Raw genomic sequence first — 20994 nt, forward strand, 5'->3', positions numbered from 1 at the left:
ACTAGCTAGTGTTAACCGTCTCTCATGTTATTTGCCCTGTTGATAGTGGGCAGGGCTTGCTGAGCGATGAACTAGCTAGTGTTAACCTTCTCTCATGTTATTTGCCCTGTTGATAGTGGGCGGGGCTTGCTGAGCAATGAACTAGCTAGTGTTAACCCTCTCTCATGTTATTTGCCCTGTTGATAGTGGGCAGGGCTCGCTTGCTGAGCAATGAACTAGCTAGTGTTAACCCTCTCTCATGTTATTTGCCCTGTTGATAGTGGGCAGGGCTCGCTTGCTGAGCAATGAACTAGCTAGTGTTAACCCTCTCTCATGTTATTTGCCCTGTTGATAGTGGGCAGGGCTCGCTTGCTGAGCAATGAACTAGCTAGTGTTGACCCTCTCTCATGTTATTTGCCCTGTTGATAGTGGGCAGGGCTTGCTTGCTGAGCAATGAACTAGCTAGTGTTAACCGTCTCTCATGTTATTTGCCCTGTTGATAGTGGGCGGGGCTTGCTGAGCAATGAACTAGCTAGTGTTAACCCTCTCTCATGTTATTTGCCCTGTTGATAGTGGGCAGGGCTCGCTTGCTGAGCAATGAACTAGCTAGTGTTAACCCTCTCTCATGTTATTTGCCCTGTTGATAGTGGGCAGGGCTTGCTTGCTGAGCGATGAACTAGCTAGTGTTAACCCTCTCTCATGTTATTTGCCCTGTTGATAGTGGGCAGGGCTTGCTTGCTGAGCAATGAACTAGCTAGTGTTAACCCTCTCTCATGTTATTTGCCCTGTTGATAGTGGGTGTGGCTTGCTGAGCAATGAACTAGCTAGTGTTAACCCTCTCTCATGTTATTTGCCCTGTTGATAGTGGGCGGGGCTTGCTGAGTGATGAACTAGCTAGTGTTAACCCTCTCTCATGTTATTTGCCCTGTTGATAGTGGGCGGGGCTTGCTTGCTGAGCGATGAACTAGCTAGTGTTAACTGTCGCTCATGTTATTTGCCCTGTTGATAGTGGGTGTGGCTTGCTGAGCGATGAACTAGCTAGTGTTAACCCTCTCTCATGTTATTTGCCCTGTTGATAGTGGGCAGGGCTTGCTTGCTGAGCGATGAACTAGCTAGTGTTAACCGTCTCTCATGTTATTTGCCCTGTTGATAGTGGGCAGGGCTTGCTGAGCGATGAACTAGCTAGTGTTAACCTTCTCTCATGTTATTTGCCCTGTTGATAGTGGGCGGGGCTTGCTGAGCGATGAACTAGCTAGTGTTAACCCTCTCTCATGTTATTTGCCCTGTTGATAGTGGGCGGGGCTTGCTGAGCGATGTACAAGCTTTATATCTGTAGCCTATTATCTAAAATGGGGCAGTCGAGCAGTAACGTTAGTCCAACACAGTAGCAGAGACGCTTTCACATAAAGGCAGCAACAGCCACCGTCACATGGTGCCGATGGAGTCTTGTTCTCGAACTCGACTCGAAATTTTCTTTAATGACTTGGACTTGAACGCTGCGCACTCGAGACTGGACTCAGACTCGAGGTTTAGTGACTCGACTACAACACTGCGATCAAGACTCCTAATCAAGCTCATGGGATAAACAAAGACCACATTCGTTACCGTTTATGTGCAGCGCTGTGTGACGGAGATACAGCATTCGTTCATCCTTAGTAACTGCCTGGTCAGGGTCTCACGGGTTCAAATTTTGGGGAAATAAAGCCAAGTAAAATTTTTAGGAAATATTGTGAGTAAGTGAAAGCAGCTGGTAGTGGTTAGTGCTGTCGCCTCACAGCAAGAAGGTCCGGGTTCGAGCCCCGGGGCCGGCGAGGGCCTTTCTGTGCGGAGTTTGCATGTTCTCCCCGTGTCCGCGTGGGTTTCCTCCGGGTGCTCCGGTTTCCCCCACAGTCCAAAGACATGCAGGTTAGGTTAACTGGTGACTCTAAATTGAGCGTAGGTGTGAATGTGAGTGTGAATGGTTGTCTGTGTCTATGTGTCAGCCCTGTGATGACCTGGCGACTTGTCCAGGGTGTACCCCGCCTTTCACCCGTAGTCAGCTGGGATAGGCTCCAGCTCGCCTGCGACCCTGTAGAAGGATAAAGCGGCTAGAGATAATGAATGAATGAATGAATGAATGAATGAATGAATGAATGAATGCAGCTGAGAAACAATTTGGTTTAGGCCACGCCCACTGTGGGTTTAAAGTTAGATATAGATGGTCTCATGGCATTACACGACTAAGCAGTCGACATCAAACCAAAACTAATAATCAGTAAAATAAAATGAGATTATTTTGTTCATAATTTGCTGTTTTTATAATTTCGTTAATTTGTTTGTGTGTAAATGTGCAAGAGTCAAATTATTGTATTTAAAACTGAGATTTTTTTCTTTTATTTGACAGCACTAATACGACACCCTGCAAAAAAAATAATAAATGAATAAATAAAACCATGGATTGGATATGGGATTGAACAAAACATGTCAGATATCAGATCCTGGAACAAACAGCAAAGACTGGAATTGTTTTTAGTGAAGAAATGTATTTGTAGAATTGGAAATTTTTCCATACTGTTTAAAGAGACATGATGTTTTGTTTTTGTTTTTTTGTTTTTTTTTGGGGGGGGTTGTATTTGTTGAGGGGGGGGTTATTATATTTACACCTTATATGTTATTATATTTAGTGTATTTGAAATGAATGATTTTTATGTTTATTTGTCAAGTGATTCAGGTAAAAAAAATCATGTTAAAACTTTGTAGATCTTAAAGAAAAAAATATGGGATGGGTTTCAGTCTCAGCATCGGAAAAGAAAATGTGGGATTGTGGTACAAGTGTGTGTGTGTGTGTGTGGGGGGGGGGGGGGGGTTGAAACCAGTGTATGTACGTGTGTATGTATTTTCTAAACCCTGCTCAAGGTTACAGGTTTGTAGAATCCACTCTATAGTGAATATAACAATCCATAATAATAATAATAATAATAATAATAATAATAATAATAATAATTAGTTCCAGGTTGGTTTTGTTTTCTTGTTTTGTTTTGTTTTGTTTTGTTTTCCCAGACCATATCATCAGTGCTCATGCGACTGTCGTTCACCGTCACTGCCTTTCTGCTGGAAGAAAGAAACAGCGCTCGCTCTACACTACGTGCACTACAGCTGAGCCGGATCAATAAGTAATTTACTATTCATCACCTCGGCTTGGCTGGATGGGCAAAGGGTGTGATAAGAGTCACGGCTCAATCCCAAACGCCTCCTTCTTCCCTACATAAGTGCACTACACGGGATATGAAATAACGGCTTTTACGCCCTGCTGTAGTGCACTTTATCTCCAAGAGGGAGTCTTTAATGATCAGCACCGTGTTCCTGATATCAGTGCATTAAACAGAGGATGAAAAAAGGCTTCTATACCATTTACAGCGCTGAATCTGACCATATCTGGGATAGAAATGCACTACATATAAAGGTACATATATACACTCACTGGCCACTTTATTAGGAACACCCCGACATCCACCTGCTGTTTTATTTTATGCAGTTCTCTAATCAGCCAATCGCTTGACATCAAATCACACAGATACAGATCAAGAGCTTCAGTTCATTTTCACAATGTTCATACATCAGAACGGGAAAAATTGTGATCTCACAGTGAAGTGTGACTTTCTTTCTTTCACTGCGGTATGGGTGTTGGTTTGAGCCAGGAAGGTTTGAGTATTTCAGAAACTGCTGATCTCCTTCCTGGGGTTTTCACACACAACACTCTCTAGAGTTTACACAGAATGGTGCGAAAAACAAAAAATTTGTGAGTGAGTGAGTGAGTGAGTGAGTGAGTGAGTGAGTGAGTGAGTGAGTGAGTGAGTGAGTGAGTGAGCGACAGTTCTGTGGGTGGAAACAAACGCCTTGTTGGTAAGAGATGTCAGAGATCAGAAAATGGACAGATTTGGACAGGTTCAAGCTTTTTTGGCCAGGAAGGATATAATAACGCATATAATCACTCTTTAGAACCATGGTGAGCAGAAAAACATCTCAGCATGCAACAGAAAACAGAAGAGCACATTGGGTTCCAAAAGTCCTGCCAGCCAAGAACAGGAATCTTAAAATCAGGAATAAGTTCCTATTAAAGTAGCCGGTGAGTGTGTATATATATGTATATATTATGAACACTGAAGCGTAGAAACATCACATGGGTTTCAGCTGTTATTTATATCGGCGAGTCAGGAGCTACTATAAGCTGAAATCTTGACGATTCTGATTGATCAGAAGGTGTTGATTTATTTTCTATAGCAGCAGCTCTGACAATAGTGGAGATGTACACTCATCGTTTCCATAGCAACAGCTCATTTACAGGAACTTAGTACATTAACACTCCATAAGTCAATGGATTTATTTAAATTGTCATGTCATTATCAATAAGGTGAAGTTTTCCAAGAATATTTAAGGAAGGAGTCTCCACTTTAATTTCCGATCTCTTCAGGACAGAAGAGTTTACGTTTCTGTGGAGTTTCTTGGTAACGTGTAAAAAGCTGCAAGTTTTTGTTTTGTTTTGTTTTTTGTCTTATTAACTTCAAGGAAGAGAATAAAGCGAGGCTGATGAGGGAACGACTGTTTATAGCTGCTATAACGTACATGAATTTTATCCATTTAATCCACATTAAATGGATAAAAATTTAAAAATATTCCTTAAACCAATCAGCAGAGGGTTTAGGATTTACATTTAGATGAAGGTTTACATTACAGTGTTATGTCGTGCACCTATGGATTATGAGAGGTGGCTGAAACCATGCAGCACCAGGTTCCGTGTGTGTGTGTGTGTGTGTGTGTGTGTCAGGGAAACAGCAGTGAGACAGTAAGGTGCCAGAGCAGGATGAATAATTAATGGTGGGAGATTAGCATGGTTAAGCGTTCTGTTTATCAGCTCGTCCCCCTGAGCTGCCAGACCGCAGTGTGGGATTCAGGAACTGTGCACGATGTTCTGGTATTCTGATGTTCTGATGTTCTGCGGTCACAGTCTGGCTCCCAAAAACCTAAAACTGCTCCTGTAGGACTCCAAGGACACGGTGCTGTGGTCTGCTCTCATGTCAAAGGATTTAAACACACTTCTAGAAATCTGTCTGCAGTCTTCTGTCTATGGAATTCAAATAAAGCTTTACAACACATTCTATCTGTTTTATATTATCATTATTATTATTATTATTATTATTATTGTTGTTGTTGTTGTTGTATATGTTGATAGTTTTTATTTATAGATGTGAACAGTGGTATTGATAAAACAATTAGAGACGTATCCATAGCAACAACTAAAAGAGCTCTAAATAGAATGAGAAGCGCAGAAAGAAAGAAAGAAAGAAAGAAAGAAAGAAAGAAAGAAAGAAAGAAAGAAAGAAAGAAAGAAAGAAAGAAAGATGTTTCTATACTATAAGATTTTATCTTATAGAAGTTATATTGTTATCTACAATTTCGACATCTATGATGGATGGATGGATGGATGGATGGATGGATGGATGGATGGATGGATGGATGGATGGATGGATGGATGATTAAATGTGGCCGTGATCTTCTTCAGTGTCCTTGGTTGCCATTTGAACCCATTTTCCTTGGTGTTCTCCTGAAGGTCATTGACCTTTAACCCTACAAGGACCAGATGGTCTAAAAACCAGAAGCATCTCCATTTTTAAACTCTCTCTCTCGCTGTCTTCCCCTTGCATTAGTCGCTTCCTGTAAAGTGCAGATGAAATATCCACACCGTCAGCTCTATTTCTGAGAGAGAGAGAGAGAGAGAGAGAGAGAGAGAGAATGACAAGGAAAGCATCAAACCTGAAAGCATCGAATTACGGCAAGACATTTTAGCTGAAATTGGCTCAAAGTATGTGATTTAATTCAGAGGAGCTTTGATTGGAACCTAATCTCATCTACACCTGAAAGAAAAAGCCTTCAGCTTAAACCTGTACAGACATTCAGACATACAGACATTCAGACATACAGAGATTCAGAGATTCAGAGATACCTACAGCTCAGAGTACAGATACAGATATAAAAGACCCTTTGACTCAGAGATCATCTGCAGGGAAACTGATGTATAAAATGATCTCAGTGAGCTAACAGAGTGATGTTAATGTTTTAAATGTGAAGAAAAAAACACCAAGTGACATCTGAAATCCGTCTAATATTCTACAGAGTGTATTATTATTATTATTATTATTATTATTATTATTATTATTATTAATCCTAATATTTTGTCCATTTTTTATGAACAGATTAAACAGATGCTGGGTTTCCCTGCACCTGAGTGGAGATACTGAACCCACACAAACCCCACACTCAGCTATAAACCTTTATTCCTGTCTCAGTGTTTATTCAATCAGATTAATGCTGAACCATCACTCAGTATAGAATTATAACTCTATAATAAACATTCCGACTAGTGGAAGATTGAAAAGTGCCTCCTGGAAGGATGGTTTTGAAGCGTGGAACATAACTGAGATTTTAATAATAATAATAATAATAATAATAATAATAATAATAATAATAATAATAATAATAATATCAGAGGGAAATGGAGTTAAATGTAACGCTGGTCAAGAGTTTATTGAAAAAAAATGCATGTTCCGGTTCACTGGTTGTTGTTGTTTGTTGTTTGTTGTGTAAGCTGCCTATTTCCTGTGCACGTGTCCGTTACTTATACAGATCTATAGATGATAATTCTGTAGTTTTAAACTGTTTTGCTTTTCATGCACGGCGTGTTTTGTTTGTTTGTTTGTTTGTTTGTTTGTTTGTTTGTTTGTTTGTTTGTTCCACGAAATGCATTTATTTTTAAAAGTTCTGCATGCTTTATGATGATTTTTTTATTGTATTGATGTTCTAAAATGCTGGGGGGGGTGTTGTTGTTATTTTGTTTTGTTTTGTTTTGTTTTGTTTTGTTTTGTTTTGTTTCTGTAGCAGTGGGAGTCGCGCGCGCGCTGCGGTTCTGACATCATCCTCCCTAAAAAGGGCCTCGATCCCGCGGATCGAACATTTCGATTGCAAACGAAAGCGATTTGCATATTGATCACTCTCTCTCTCTCTCTCTCTCTCTCTCTCCCTCCTTCCCTTGTCTTTCTTTTCAGCAGCAGCGCGCCGAGGACCGGATCAGGCGCGCGCCGACTCAGGCTTTAACCGAATGCGCGCGACATGCGGCGCAAAAACGGATGCGGCATTTTCCCGACTTGAAGGGGTTTGTTTGTTTGTTTGTTTGTTTGTTTGTTTGTTTGTTTGTTTGTTTGTTAGAAAATGCTGCTTTGGTTTGGTTTGGTATTTTCTCATCTGCTGATGTGGTGGAGGCTCCTGGAAACGCCCATTATATGAAAGAGGAGGAGGTGGAGGAGGAAGAGGAGGAGGAGGAGGACACACGCACGCGCGCGCCAGGAAGAAGAAGGTGCAATGCTTCTTGGAAGAAAGTGAAGATTTGCATGTGATAAACATCTGGATTTTGAATTGTCTGATGTGTTTAAATACCACAGATGAGTTTTCATTCTTTGTGCACGCGCGTGCTGAACTGTCGGACAAAGGTAAAATAAATAAATAGAAATGAAATGATAATTCCTAAAAGGAGGAGGAGGAGGAGGAGGAGGAGGAGGAGGAGGCAAAGCAGCTCCTGCCGGAGGAGGAGGAGGGTGTGTGTGTGTGTGTGTGTGTGTGTGTGTGTGTGTGTGTGTGAGAGAGAGAGAGAGAGAGAGAGAGTTAAAAATAAACATCTTCAGGCTGTTTAAAATAATATTCTTTTATATTCATTTACATTAAAAATAGACTTCATTTATCACCCCACATTTCCACTGTAAGTCGTTTTGTTTTGTTTTGTTTTGTTTTGTTTTAAAGCCGGAAGTGAAGATAAATCCTAATTATTGCTGCTTTTCCTTAACTTATTTTAATAATAATAATAATAATAATAATAATAATAATAATAATAATAATAATAATAATAATGTTATGAAATAAAAACCAGCAGGCCAGGGGATCAGACCTTCACACCTCACAGTGTAGCGCAGTGAAGCTGCTGAGGATTTTATGCATCTGTGAGATGCGACTTTTCAGTCTGAGAACATGATCAAGGCCCAAAAGAAAACCCCTCCGGTGCAGGAACCGTGTGTTTATTTCAGATTTAACTCTGGTGAATATAAAAATTCTTTTTAATAGCACAAATCACAACCTCTAATCAGGTGAACTCCACCCCTCCTGATCACAATCAACTGTCTGGTTTACGGATGGAGGTTTAAAGCAGAAGTTGTTCTGTAATGCACACAGTTTAATCAAAGGGGGGATTTATTTATTTATTTATTTATTTATCTAACAGATATTTTTGACTTGACCGATAATACACACCTGAGGGTCACCTAAGGCATCATGCTTGTGTGCGTGTGTGAAAGAGAGAGAGAGAGAGAGAGAGAGAGAGAGAGAGAGAGAGAGAGAGAGCATTAACTCTGTGCACAATTATCAATACAAAAATATGAATCTAATATTTTATATGAGTCGATTAGAGTTTAAAGAGTTAAAAACACTCCAGTCTTCAACTCTGATAAAGAGCTGTTTCAGAACAACACTACAGGCTCTTTGTGTGCAGTGATGTTCAGTCTCTGATCAGACTTTCAGGAGCTTTCATGTTCCAATATCTACAATAAATTAATCAGTTAATAATAATAATAATAATAATAATAATAATAATAATAATAATAATAATAATGCAGGCTGTTCTGCATTTGGACTTCATGTGTAAATTTATCTTTGTTTATATAACAACAGTTTATTTTTGATACAATTTTATTGTACCAAAAATAAACTGTCTTCATATATAGATATGTACGTATATATGTATATATAATTGCAAATTCAGTAAGTCAGTGTTTCAGGATCATTTTACATCAAAGCTGCACTATACAGTATCAAGACAAATAGATAGATAGATAGATAGATAGATAGATAGATAGATAGATAGATAGATAGATAGATAGATATAATGATGATGATGATGATGATGATGATGATGATGATGATGATCCTGTACAGTATGTTTGTTGTGTGTTATGTTTGATGCAAACAGTAAACAGGCCTAATCAGTGCACCACAGAGGGCCATGTTGTTGTTGTTGTTGTTGTTGTTGTTGTTGTTGTTGTTCCTCTGTTTCATGGCCTTTAATTTTTTACTGTAAATAAACCACCAGAGACTCAGATGGAATGATGACCTGAACTCAGATGGAATGATGTCAGAGGGTCAGGTTTGGCTCAAACTCGGAATTATGACTAGATTTGTATGAAATCCAAAAATCTAACTCACCGTGTCTTTAGTTCTGGTTAGTTTTCTGCTTTTCCCTGAAAATCTGCTGATTTTATTAGGTTTTGATTAAACAGTGTCCAAAAAACACCAAATTACATCAATCTGATGATTAGATTATTGACATTAATCCAAAATAGAACCTTCCAGTTTTACTCTCAGACTGATTTTATTAATTATGTGTGAATTAATACACATCAAACAGTAGCTCATTATTTTAGAAAGGCAAAAAACAGAATAATTATAGTTTGATTTGATAATTTATTCTGTTTAACACTGAGTGAAGTGACTGAGGGGGAAAAACAAATAGATAAACAAAATCTTTCTGTTGCTGTGATTTTGTTTTTATTCTGTGTTTGGATATTTATGTGTTTAATGAGACTCAGGTATACAACCAGAGTCTCGTTAAATAAATATTTAACTGTAAATATTTATAAGTCTCATGTGATGTTTTTTTCTGGTCTTTTTTTATACAAATATAAATATCATTACATCACTATGCTGGATAAATAAACTAACAAATAAATAAATAGGATTATTATTATTATTATTATTATTATTATTATTATTATTATTATTATTATTATTTCAGGGTTAAACCTGATGTCTGCTCTGATCTGAGCCTCACTGAGTAAAGAGCAGTTTTCCATCTCTTTCCCAATGTTCACGTTTACAGAAATTTGTGTTTATTGTAAATATCAGTTGTAAACATGCAGGTCAAATGTACATCCAGACATTTTTTTTTAAATGTGTTTAAAACCTGTATCCAGACACATTATTAAATTTTAACCCGTTAATCTTCATAAAAACATCAGTGTTCTTAATAATAACGACACAGACACTATATTACATTTTACACACACACACACACACACACACACACACACACACACACACAATTATACTGCATTTATAACATTTATTTATGAGCAACATTTGTATTATTAGAAAGTATTATAATTATTAGGTCACAAACGAATAAATAACTAAAGTGAAACAATTGAAATACATAATAATAATAATAATAATAATAATAATAATAATAATAATAATAATAATAATAAATAGTTGATCGAATGTCTCATTTGTTTTTGTTCTACTCAGGGATTTTATTTTCGGATTTTATAAAATTTCTCTTTTATGATTTTTTTTACTGCATTATTTCGATTTTTTTTTTCTTCAGTAATAATTAACAAATTCTCGTGTTTGTGTTTCACCACATGCTGTTTAACCTCCCGGTGAAGTCAGGGTGAGAATGAGTGTGTGTTTATTTATCACCTGAACACAGATACACATTCTCTTTCTCTCTCTCTCTCTCTCTCTCTCTCTCTCTCTCTCTCTCTCTCTCTCTCTCTCTCTCTCCAACCTCAGGTCCAGACTTTTCTTTCCCATCAGCATTTATCTTCCTCTCTTCCTGCTTACTCTTTTTCTCCCATCCCTCCTGCATTATTATTATTATTATTATTATTATTATTATTATTATTATTATTATTAAAGCGAGGATCACTCTATTTCATGATCATTCGGCTAAATCACCTCTTCAGGCTCATTTATTACAAAAACAGACAATGATTTCAACATTTAGAAAAAAACAATCTGTGGGTTTTACCTGAAAATCTGTGGATTTTGGTGAAGATGATGATTCTAAACGCGCGCGCACTGTAATTTTCACCCTTCTTTATTTCTGCATTCTCTCTCTCTCTCTCTCTCTCTCTCTCTCTCTCTCTCTCTCTCTCTCTCTCTCTCGCTCGCTTTAGCAGTTTTTCTGCTCTCCTTTTAAACAAATCGATATGTGATCACTTTGTCTCATCCTGTGCTTCAAAAGTGGGATTTTCATTTCCAGAACCTTGTGTTAATATTCCAGGTACAGAATTCCAAACTGGTTCCAGACTCCAGACTGGAAAACTGAAGAGGGGAGCGGGGAAAGAGTTCGGGACTTTTATTTATTATTATATTTTGTTGTTGTTGTTGTTGTTGTTGTTGTTGTTTTAACATATACCGTTACCGCTCCACCTCCACACACACACACACACACACACGGTGTGAATGAAAAATATCGACCTCCATGAGAGTGAGTACAGATGCTGCCTGAATGTTGCCACACTGCCCTTTATACTGCACATTAATCCACAGCCTGGGGATGGTGAGGATGAGGATGATGGTGATGGTGAGGATGATGGTGAGGATGAGGATGATGGTGATGGTGAGGATGATGGTGAGGATGAGGATGATGGTGATGGTGAGGATGATGATGAGGATGACTGAAGAATGGGTTCCTGAATTATTTTTGCTTTTTTTTTTTAGTATAAGCGTTATTTATTTATGTATTTATTTAATGGAAGTAATGAGTATGAGAATCTGGAGGCCTTTGATTTTCTCATCACTCGCCGAGTTCATTTTGTGCTTTGACCTTTACTGATGACGTCATTAACCATCATGTAGGAAAATACCAGAAGAGGAGAAAAAAAAACAAAGTGTAAGTGTGTGTGTGTGTGTGTGTGTGTGTGTGTGTGTGTCCAAGCCTCAGGACAGAAACAGCAGGAACGCAGTGAATAAAGCTCTAATAAACACTGATCTGGGATTTAAATACTTCATGAATAATTAATTAGCGCCAGGTCGCCATTTAAACTGTTCACTAATGCAGTGCGTTAACTCTTTAATACACTTTAATACCCCATCCACCCCCCACCGCCCCGCCCCCCTACCCCTCCATTCACTCCGCCGCTCAATGGACCGATCTGTTACCATGGAAACACGTAATGAAGTTTTCACGCGCCAGTCAGAATTAATGCTCCTGTGACGTCAGCTGGAACTGTTTGTAAACTGTTTAGTTCAATAAAGAAATCACAATCAGTCCGTGACAGGGTCATCTATCTACACTGAGCTTTCACAACCAAACAAAATTTTGTTTGGACCCTTTTAAACACCTTTTATTCAAACATAATCCAACGGCTCGACTAAGAAACTTTGTTTGTTTCTTTGTTTGTATATCTATTTGTGTTTTGTTTCTGTTTGTCTGTTTGTATATCAATTTGTGTTTTGTTTCTGTTTGTCTGTTTGTATATCAATTTGTGTTTTGTTTCTGTTTGTCTGTTTGTATATCTATTTGTGTTTTGTTTGTTTGCTTGTTTGTGTATCTATTTGTGTTTGTTTGTCTGTCTGTCTGTCTGTCTGTCTATTTGTTTGTATATCTGTGTTTTGTTTGTTTGCTTGTTTGTTTGTATATCTGTGTTTTGTTTCTCTGTCTGTCTGTCTATTTGTTTGTTTGTTTGTATATCTATTTGTTTTTGTTTGTTACCTCGCCCGGGGGGGCGGCACGGTGGTGTAGTGGTTAGCGCTGTCGCCTCACAGCAAGAAGGTCCGGGTTCGAGCCCCGTGGCCGGCGAGGGCCTTTCTGTGTGGAGTTTGCATGTTCTCCCCGTGTCCGCGTGGGTTTCCTCCGGGTGCTCCGGTTTCCCCCACAGTCCAAAGACATGCAGGTTAGGTTAACTGGTGACTCTAAATTGAGCGTAGGTGTGAATGTGAGTGTGAATGGTTGTCTGTGTCTATGTGTCAGCCCTGTGATGACCTGGCGACTTGTCCAGGGTGTACCCCGCCTTTCGCCCGTAGTCAGCTGGGATAGGCTCCAGCTTGCCTGCGACCCTGTAGAACAGGATAAAGCAGCTACAGATAATGAGATGAGATGAGAACCTCGCCCGGGATGGAGTCCACCAGGGGGCGAGCTATTGTTTTCGATGGGGTTTCTTTGTTTCTTTGTTTTTTTGTAAACGATATTACGGGAAAACGGCTGGACCAGTCTTCAAGAAACTTTCAGGATAGATGGGCCTTGATCTCATATCGAACCACCAACATTTTCAGGGTCGTCCGCTCAAGGTCAAGGATTTTGTGGCTACTGCTTCATATACAGTCATCGTGCTGTAAGAATGTAAGCGTGTAACAATCGCGCAGTACAGTCTGAGAACAGTATGATGTGTTCTAATTGGCTGAAAGCAGTACGCTGTGTTCTGATTGGCTGAGAGCAGCAGAGACTCAGAATCAGAACCATGTTTATTGGCCAAGTATGTTCACACACAAGGTCAAAATCAAGGTCAAGGTCACCAAAAAGGTCAAAATCATTTTTTCGCGATATCTTCCTTCATATTCATCATAAGTGCTACCAGGCGAGGTTTGTTTTGCCTGGCAACACTTGTTTGTTTGTTTGTTTGTTTGTTTGTTTGTTTGTTTGTTTGTTTGTTTGTTTGTTTGTTGACACCATGACAGCTTTTATTCCTAATGAAATCCTGTCCATTTTTATGAAGCTAATTAAACTACTCAAATTTGTTTTTGTTTGTTTGTTTTCTGTTTGTTTGTTTGATCCCATGAGAGATTTTTATTCCTGATCTTTCTAATGAAACCCAAAACACTTGCACAGTTTTAAAATGTACATGATCTTCTTCCCCAAACAAACAAACTTTTTTAAATAAATTGTGCTTCAACAAATTATGAACATAATTGTTTTTGTTTGTTTGTTTGTTTGTTTGTTTGTTTGTTTGTTTGACTGACTGACTGACTGACTGACTGACTGACTGACTGACTGACTGACTGACTGATTGATTGATTGATTGATTGATTGATTGATTACTTCTTGATCCACTATTTATTATGTCAATTAAAGTATGACATCAATTAGTCTTATAATTGTAATGGCAAAATAATAACACCATCTCCTGTACTCTGTAATGGTAATGTTATAAAAACACTGGGTGGGCCCCTGGCTGGGCTTCATGGACCCCTGGGTGGGCCCCCAGCTGGGCTTCATAGACCCCTGGGTGGTACGCTGGCTGGGCTTCATGGACCCCTGGGTGGTATGCTGGCTGGGCTTCATGGACCCCTGGGTGGTATGCTGGCTGGGCTACATGGACCCCTGGGTGGGCCCCTGGCTGGGCTTCATGGACCCCTGGGTGGGCCTGAAATCCACCATGAGCACCACAGCCATGAGCCTGAATAATACCACAGCATCGTGGCTGTGTTTGTGATTTACATTTCATATGGTGGAGCAGGTATGGCCCTTCCTCCCTGCAGGTGTGTGTGTGTGTGTGTGTGTGTGTGTGTGTGTGTGTGTGTGTGTGTGTGTGTGTGTGTGTATTATTACATGTACCTGCATGTGATGAGTAAAAATGTATCTAATTTAAAATATTTTTTTATTATCAGGACATGTATTGAATCTTGTTCTAAAGTGTCTAAGGTAAACTAAATGTTGATGTCAGGATGTAAACAGGACATAAACAGGATGTTTTAATGTGGATAAATGAATGTTGTAAATAAACTGTGTTTATTCCTCATGTTCTGAATAAATGTGTTCACTTCCTCAGAGTTTATGGTTCCTTACTCTAAATAACCACAATGCGGAGCACATCTGTCCTGTTTCTCTGCTTCAGATGTTTGTCAGTTTCATTTCTGACAAAAACCCGTGATGGTTATATACATGTGGAAATGACCAGAAGTATGTGGACCCCTAACCATCACACCAATACTGTTATGGCCATTTTACTAGATTTCATGTTTTTTAAATCTAAACGATATTTATTTATTTATTCTGAATTTGTATATCTTTACTGTCAAATTATTGTAGATTTTGTGCCAATAATTAGTTATTAGTCTGCTAGTTAATTTGGCCATTAATTTGGTAATTAGCTTGAACAAGCCTATGCTTGGATCTACATACGTCACGTCCGGTAGGCCTTTGAGTGAGAATTTGTTTGCAAGTCAAAGGTTGGGTGGGGTGACATTGGTTTAATACGATTTTTTGACCACTTTCTAACCTTTTGAAAGAATATGAATTAAGTTTCGTTTACCTATGAGTTTGTTGTGCATTATCGAAGCTTTTTCTATTGATATTTTTGGAGCAAATAAATGGAATACATTTTGGAAACAAAGAGTTGGAAGTGCGTATAAAATGACCACTGCTCATGCCACCCACGGCCTAGTTGGAAAGATTGAAGCTGGAGTAACTTGGAAGGCCGATACAATGTCCTTGTTGAACCCATATTTATTCTTATAATAAGCTCCACTCTTCTCTTCTCTTCTCTTCTCTTCTCTTCTCTTCTCTTCTCTTCTCTTCTCTTCTCTTCTCTTCTCTTCTCTTCTCTTCTCTTCTCTTCTCTTCTCTTCTCTTCTCTTCTCTTCTGGGAAGCCTGTCCAGTAGATTTGGGGGTGTGGCTGACTATGAGGATTTGTGTTCATTCAGTTCAGCTACAAGAGCATTAGCGAGGTCAGGCTCTGATGTTGGGATGATGAGGTTGAGGAGGCTCCAGTTCCAGTTCATCCCAAAAGGTGTTCAGTGGGATTGAGTTCAGTCAGGGCTCTGTGCAGGACACTTGAGTTCTTCCACTCCTCACCCACACCTTCTTCACCCACATCTTCACCCACACCTTCTTCACTCATGTCTTCTTCATGTATACCTTCTTCACCCATGCCTTCATCCACACCTTCTTCACACACATCTTCTTCACCCACGCCTTCAAACACATCTCCTTCACCCATGCCTTCTTCACCCACACCTTCTTCACCCATGTCTTCTTCACCCACATATTCACCCACGCCTTCTTCACTCATGCCTTCTTCACTCACACATTCTTCACCCACACCTTCACCCACACCTTCTTCACCCATGCTTTCTTCACCCACACCTTCACCCATGCCTTCTTAACCCACACCTTCTTCACCCACATCTCCTTCACCCACGCCTGTCTACTTGAACAACGCTGATATTCTAGCTATGTGTTTTTGGGTTTATTGAGTCAAGGTCAAGTGTCAATAACGCTACCAATGATGTCACCAAGAGACATCTGAGTGATAGATAACATTTTGTTCCTGATTCTTACTGATCGAGTCTGTGTATAAGTACAGAATTCTCTATCAGTCTGAAGGAGCCACATTCCGGCACTGAACAAACTCCACCCGTTTCCAAGTGAACATTTGTTCTCCATCAAACGACGGATGGAAACAGGAACAGTGTGTGGAAACTAAGACGCTGAGACAAAAACACACCTAGGAACTATGTTTACTGTAGAGCAAGACACGCCCCCTGGACAGTAGACAGCGTTCAATTGGATGAACAAAAGATAAGTGCAGAACGAGCCTTTAAAAATAACAAAGACAGGTGCAAAAACACCAGTTTTATTTAAAGGCACTTCCATTGATATTCTATTTTATTCCACTGATATACATGCAAAAAAAAATACCATACACACCTCTGGCAGATGTTTCTTTGAAAAACAGCGCGAGCTGCACTTTGCCTCCTAAATGGCGACGTCACAAAAGGCTAAAGCGGGATGGGCGGGGCCGCGCGGGATGGCGAATGCGCATGCGCACCAGAGACAGAAAGCAGCAATCAGTCAGTCAGGAGCGTCGGAGAAAAGAAAGACGAGAGGAGCCGCGGGAAGAGCAGCAGCAGCAGCAGCAGCATGGCGGCGCGCACGGAGCGCCCCGACACCCGCACCGCCACACCGGGCCGGTCCAGCGCGCGCTGCTACACACACCGGGGCCTTCACATCACACACTGACATCTCAGCCGTTCCTCTGATTTACATCTCTGTGTTTTTGCAAACCAAAGCGATTGGATCATTTTTTTTTATCTTTTTTTTTTTTTTTTTTTAATCATGCTGGATGCTGGAGGATATCTCTTTTCTTTTTTATTTCTTTTTTTCTTATTTAAAAAGCCAAACCAAAGCGATCGGAAAATAAACTAAAAATCACTATTATAAAAAAGAAGACTTTATTGTTTGAAATAATAATAATAATAATAATAATAATAATAATAATAATAATAATAATAATAGAAAGAGGGATAAGGAGGCGAAGGTGGAGAAACTTTTACGCACGTGAGGAACTTCTGACTCTTTGGCGAGAAGATAGATGATTTGTCCACGAGCTCTCGCGTACGATGAACGCGCAGCTGTCGATGGAGAGCCTGGGCGATCTGCACGGCGCGAGCCATGAGCCGGCAACGGCGGCGGCGGCGGCTGCTCACGCGCGCTCCGCGGCGGGCATGGCGTCGATCCTAGAGAGCGGCGACTATCCTCATCCTGCCCATCCGCACCATCCTCATCCTCACCATCCGCACGCTCATCCGCATCCTCATCAGCACCGCCCCCCGGAGCACGCGGGCCTTGCGGGCCACCTGCACGCGGCGATGAGCGGCGCCATGGCGTGCGAGGCGACCGCCGGTATGGGCATGAGCGGCACGTACACCACGCTCACGCCGCTGCAGCCTTTACCGCCCATCTCCACCGTGTCCGACAAGTTTCCTCATCATCCTCATCCTCACGCTCATCCTCACCAAAGGATCGCGGGCAACGTCAGCGGGAGCTTCACGCTCATGCGGGACGAGCGCGCGCTGGCCTCCGTCAACAACCTCTACGCGCCTTACCACAAGGACGTGGCGAGCATGGGCGCCATCCACGGCTCCCAGCACGCACTGCCCCCACCTCCGCCGCCTCCTCCGCCGCCGCCGCCGCCGCCTTACGCCCATGACAAGATGCTCGCGCCCGCCGGATTCGACTCGCATCACCCTGCCATGCACGCGAGCAGCGTCACCTCGTCCACCTCGTCCTCGTCCTCCTCCCCGGCCACCGGCATGATGGTGCAAATCAACGGCATCCATCACCATCACCACCACCACCAGCACCACCACCATCATCCCCATCACCCGCACGCGCACCTGAGCGCGCAAGCGCACCACAACCACCACCACGCGCAGGGAGCTCTTGGAGCGCGCGCAGGCGACCGGGAGCACGCGGCGCCCGTGGAAGAGGTGAACACCAAGGAGGTGGCGCAGAGGATCACCACGGAGCTGAAGCGCTACAGCATCCCGCAGGCCATCTTCGCCCAGCGCGTGCTGTGCCGCTCGCAGGGAACGCTCTCCGACCTGCTGCGGAACCCCAAACCCTGGAGCAAGCTCAAGTCCGGCCGGGAGACCTTCCGCCGCATGTGGAAGTGGCTCCAGGAGCCCGAGTTCCAGAGGATGTCCGCGCTGCGCCTCGCAGGTCAGTCTGGGCTCTGTTATTATTATTATTATTATTATTATTATTATTATTATTATTATTATTATTAAACCCTAGGCGCCCTAAAATGATCATGAAGTTCAATAAAAAAAAACCTCCACATTCACCTGCCTGCCATCTCAGAGCTTATAAACCCGTCCGATTGGTTCTGAACCAAATAAATATTCAAGTATTGATTATATTGATTTAGTCTTGATCATTAATTCTCCTAATGTTTATTTATGACTAGCTGCAAGTGGAGAAACGTGTAGAAAGAGCAGGCGTGAATGTCTTAATAATAATAATAATAATAATAATAATAATAATAATTATTATTATTATTATTATTATTATTATTATTATTATTATTATCTCATTATCTCTAGCCGCTTTATCCTGTTCTACAGGGTCTATCTATCCCAGCATTCAGCATACAGTCTATCTATCCCAGCATTATTTCAATTTACATATCGCCTTTACAACATTCAAGGTCGCTGCCCAAGAAGGAAAAAGCAGAACAGAATGAAGGGAAATGTTTTGGAGAAAATGTATTATAGACTTTTAAAATGAAAGAAGGAGAGGAGGAGGAGGAGGAGGAGGAGGAGGAGGAGAAGAAGCTCTGTTATACAGAACAGGGTGTGTTTTAGAGAAGGAGCGTTCCTCATTTTTATTCTTCCTCCATCACAAAACCCAATAACCTCCAACATGGCAAAGAGTTCTTCTGTTTTTGTGGCACTAAAACAAGCTGGTGTTTTTTTATTTATTTTTGTTTTTTGTTGTTTTTTTTTAAACATCCATTGGGGATTATTTATTTATTTATTTATTTATTTATTCTGTTGGTTCTTGAGGAACCAGTTAGGATTGAACAGTGGTTACCCGCTAACCTTCAACATGGCAAAGAATTTTTTTTTTTTTTGGTGGCACGAATACAAACTGATGTTTTTAAAATATCCATTGGGTATTTATTTATTTATTTATTTATTTAGCTGTTGTTTCTTGAGGAACGAGTTAGGGTTGAACAATGGTTACCGTCTAACCTCCAATATGGCAAAGAAATTTTCTGGGTTTATTTATTTATTTATTTATTCATTTTGTGGCACTGAAACAAACTGGTGTTTAAAAAGACATCCATTGTGGATTATTTATTTATTTAACTGTTGGTTCTTCAGGACCCGGTTAGGGGTTTTTGGAGAACCGTTCATGTTTTAAGAGCAGTGTTCTTGCTGGAACCTTTGGGGATTCTCAGAGTCCATAAAACCAACCAAAATGATTTTTAATTCACTTTTAGTTTTTAACTTTATGATGGACTTCACTGTAAATCACTGTAAATCTGTCTTGGGTAGTTATTTTAGCAGGGTACATTCTTTTTTGAGGGGGAAGGTACTAAACTGAGGCTAATGGTACTAAGGGTACCATTCCTTGGTGCTGGGGTGGTGACATCATACACACGTTTTACACCACTAGTGTTTTTATTTACTTAGAAAGATGCATGTAGTTTATTTATTTATTTATTTATTTATTTATTTATTTATATCTATATTTATTCATGAAGGAGTTGTAAATCATGTTAAAGCTCCACATTTCTGAGTGAAATAGAAATATTAAAGGTACAGAGTATAAAGGAAGACAGTTTAGTGCCCTTTCCCTGAGAAGGCAGATGAGATGATTTCTGTCCGTTAATCTACTGACTGTTTCACTCCTGAACTCCTGATTGGACCGGAACACTGACACAGTGAGTGAGCACAAACACACTGCAGGACATTTCAACTGTTTCTGCCATGACACGTGATTAATGCAAATCTAAAACACACCGGAAAAGGATCAGGACTGAGCAAAGGACCAGTGTGTGTGTGTGTGTGTGTGTGTGTGTGTGTAGTTATTATGTATGTCGATGACCTTCATGCAAATTTATTTGCATTAATCAATAAAGCATGCGCACGCTCAGCCTTAACTGTCTCAACAAAAACAAACCCATCCGCGATGTTTTATTCCATTGACTGATGTTTTTTAGTTTATTTCGGGGGTTTATTTAATGCTCACATTTTATTTATGTGGACTGAGGGAAGTTAGGAGCCTATAGAATGTATTTTATTTGTATTTTTTAAAAATATTTATATTATTTTATGTTTAAGTTTTCAGAAAATTAATTTCCCGTCTTTGTGCTGTTTTGAGTGATACAGTGGAGTTTTATTGTTAGTAGACTACAGCAAGGAAAAGGCATTTATTTAGCACTGTTTGCTTGTTTGCTTGTTTGTTTGTTTGTTTGTTTGTTTGTTTGTTTGCTCGTATCATATCCATGGTTTCGACAATAAGAGAGAATTTATAACTGATCTCTCTGACATAAAATAAATGGAAATGTTCTTTCCACTTCAAACATCTGTTTATGTCCTTTTGATAATTTATTAATGTCTTCATTTAGAACACTTATTTACAGCTGATTATTTTATCATTAATTAATAATTAATAATTTAAATTTGCATGAATATATGATCACCTGCACATTACAGAATTGACTATAAAACAATATTTACTGATTAACAACTAAGAATGTACAATAATGTAGAAATTGATCTAAAAATGTAATAAAACTATGATAGACAAAAAATCTAATTAGATTATTATTATTATTATTATTATTATTATTATTTAAACAGTGCTGTGCATCTTACAGGAAGTGCAAAGCTGGTGATTTAATTCAATTGATCACATTTTGATT

General features: G+C 40.0%; 1 protein-coding gene across 1 annotated transcript in view; it reads left to right on the forward strand.

Moving 5' to 3' along the window:
* Positions 1 to 17179: 17179 nt before the first annotated feature.
* Positions 17180 to 20994, forward strand: part of onecut1 (one cut homeobox 1) — a 14196-nt gene continuing 10381 nt past the window's right edge. Inside the window, exon 1 of the mRNA XM_060923063.1 lies at positions 17180 to 18281. Within this exon, the coding sequence (XP_060779046.1) occupies positions 17180 to 18281 (1102 nt within the window). The remainder of the gene's footprint in view (positions 18282 to 20994) is intronic.

The sequence above is a fragment of the Neoarius graeffei genome, chromosome 6 (assembly GCF_027579695.1).
Source record: "Neoarius graeffei isolate fNeoGra1 chromosome 6, fNeoGra1.pri, whole genome shotgun sequence".
Classification (NCBI taxonomy): domain Eukaryota; kingdom Metazoa; phylum Chordata; class Actinopteri; order Siluriformes; family Ariidae; genus Neoarius; species Neoarius graeffei.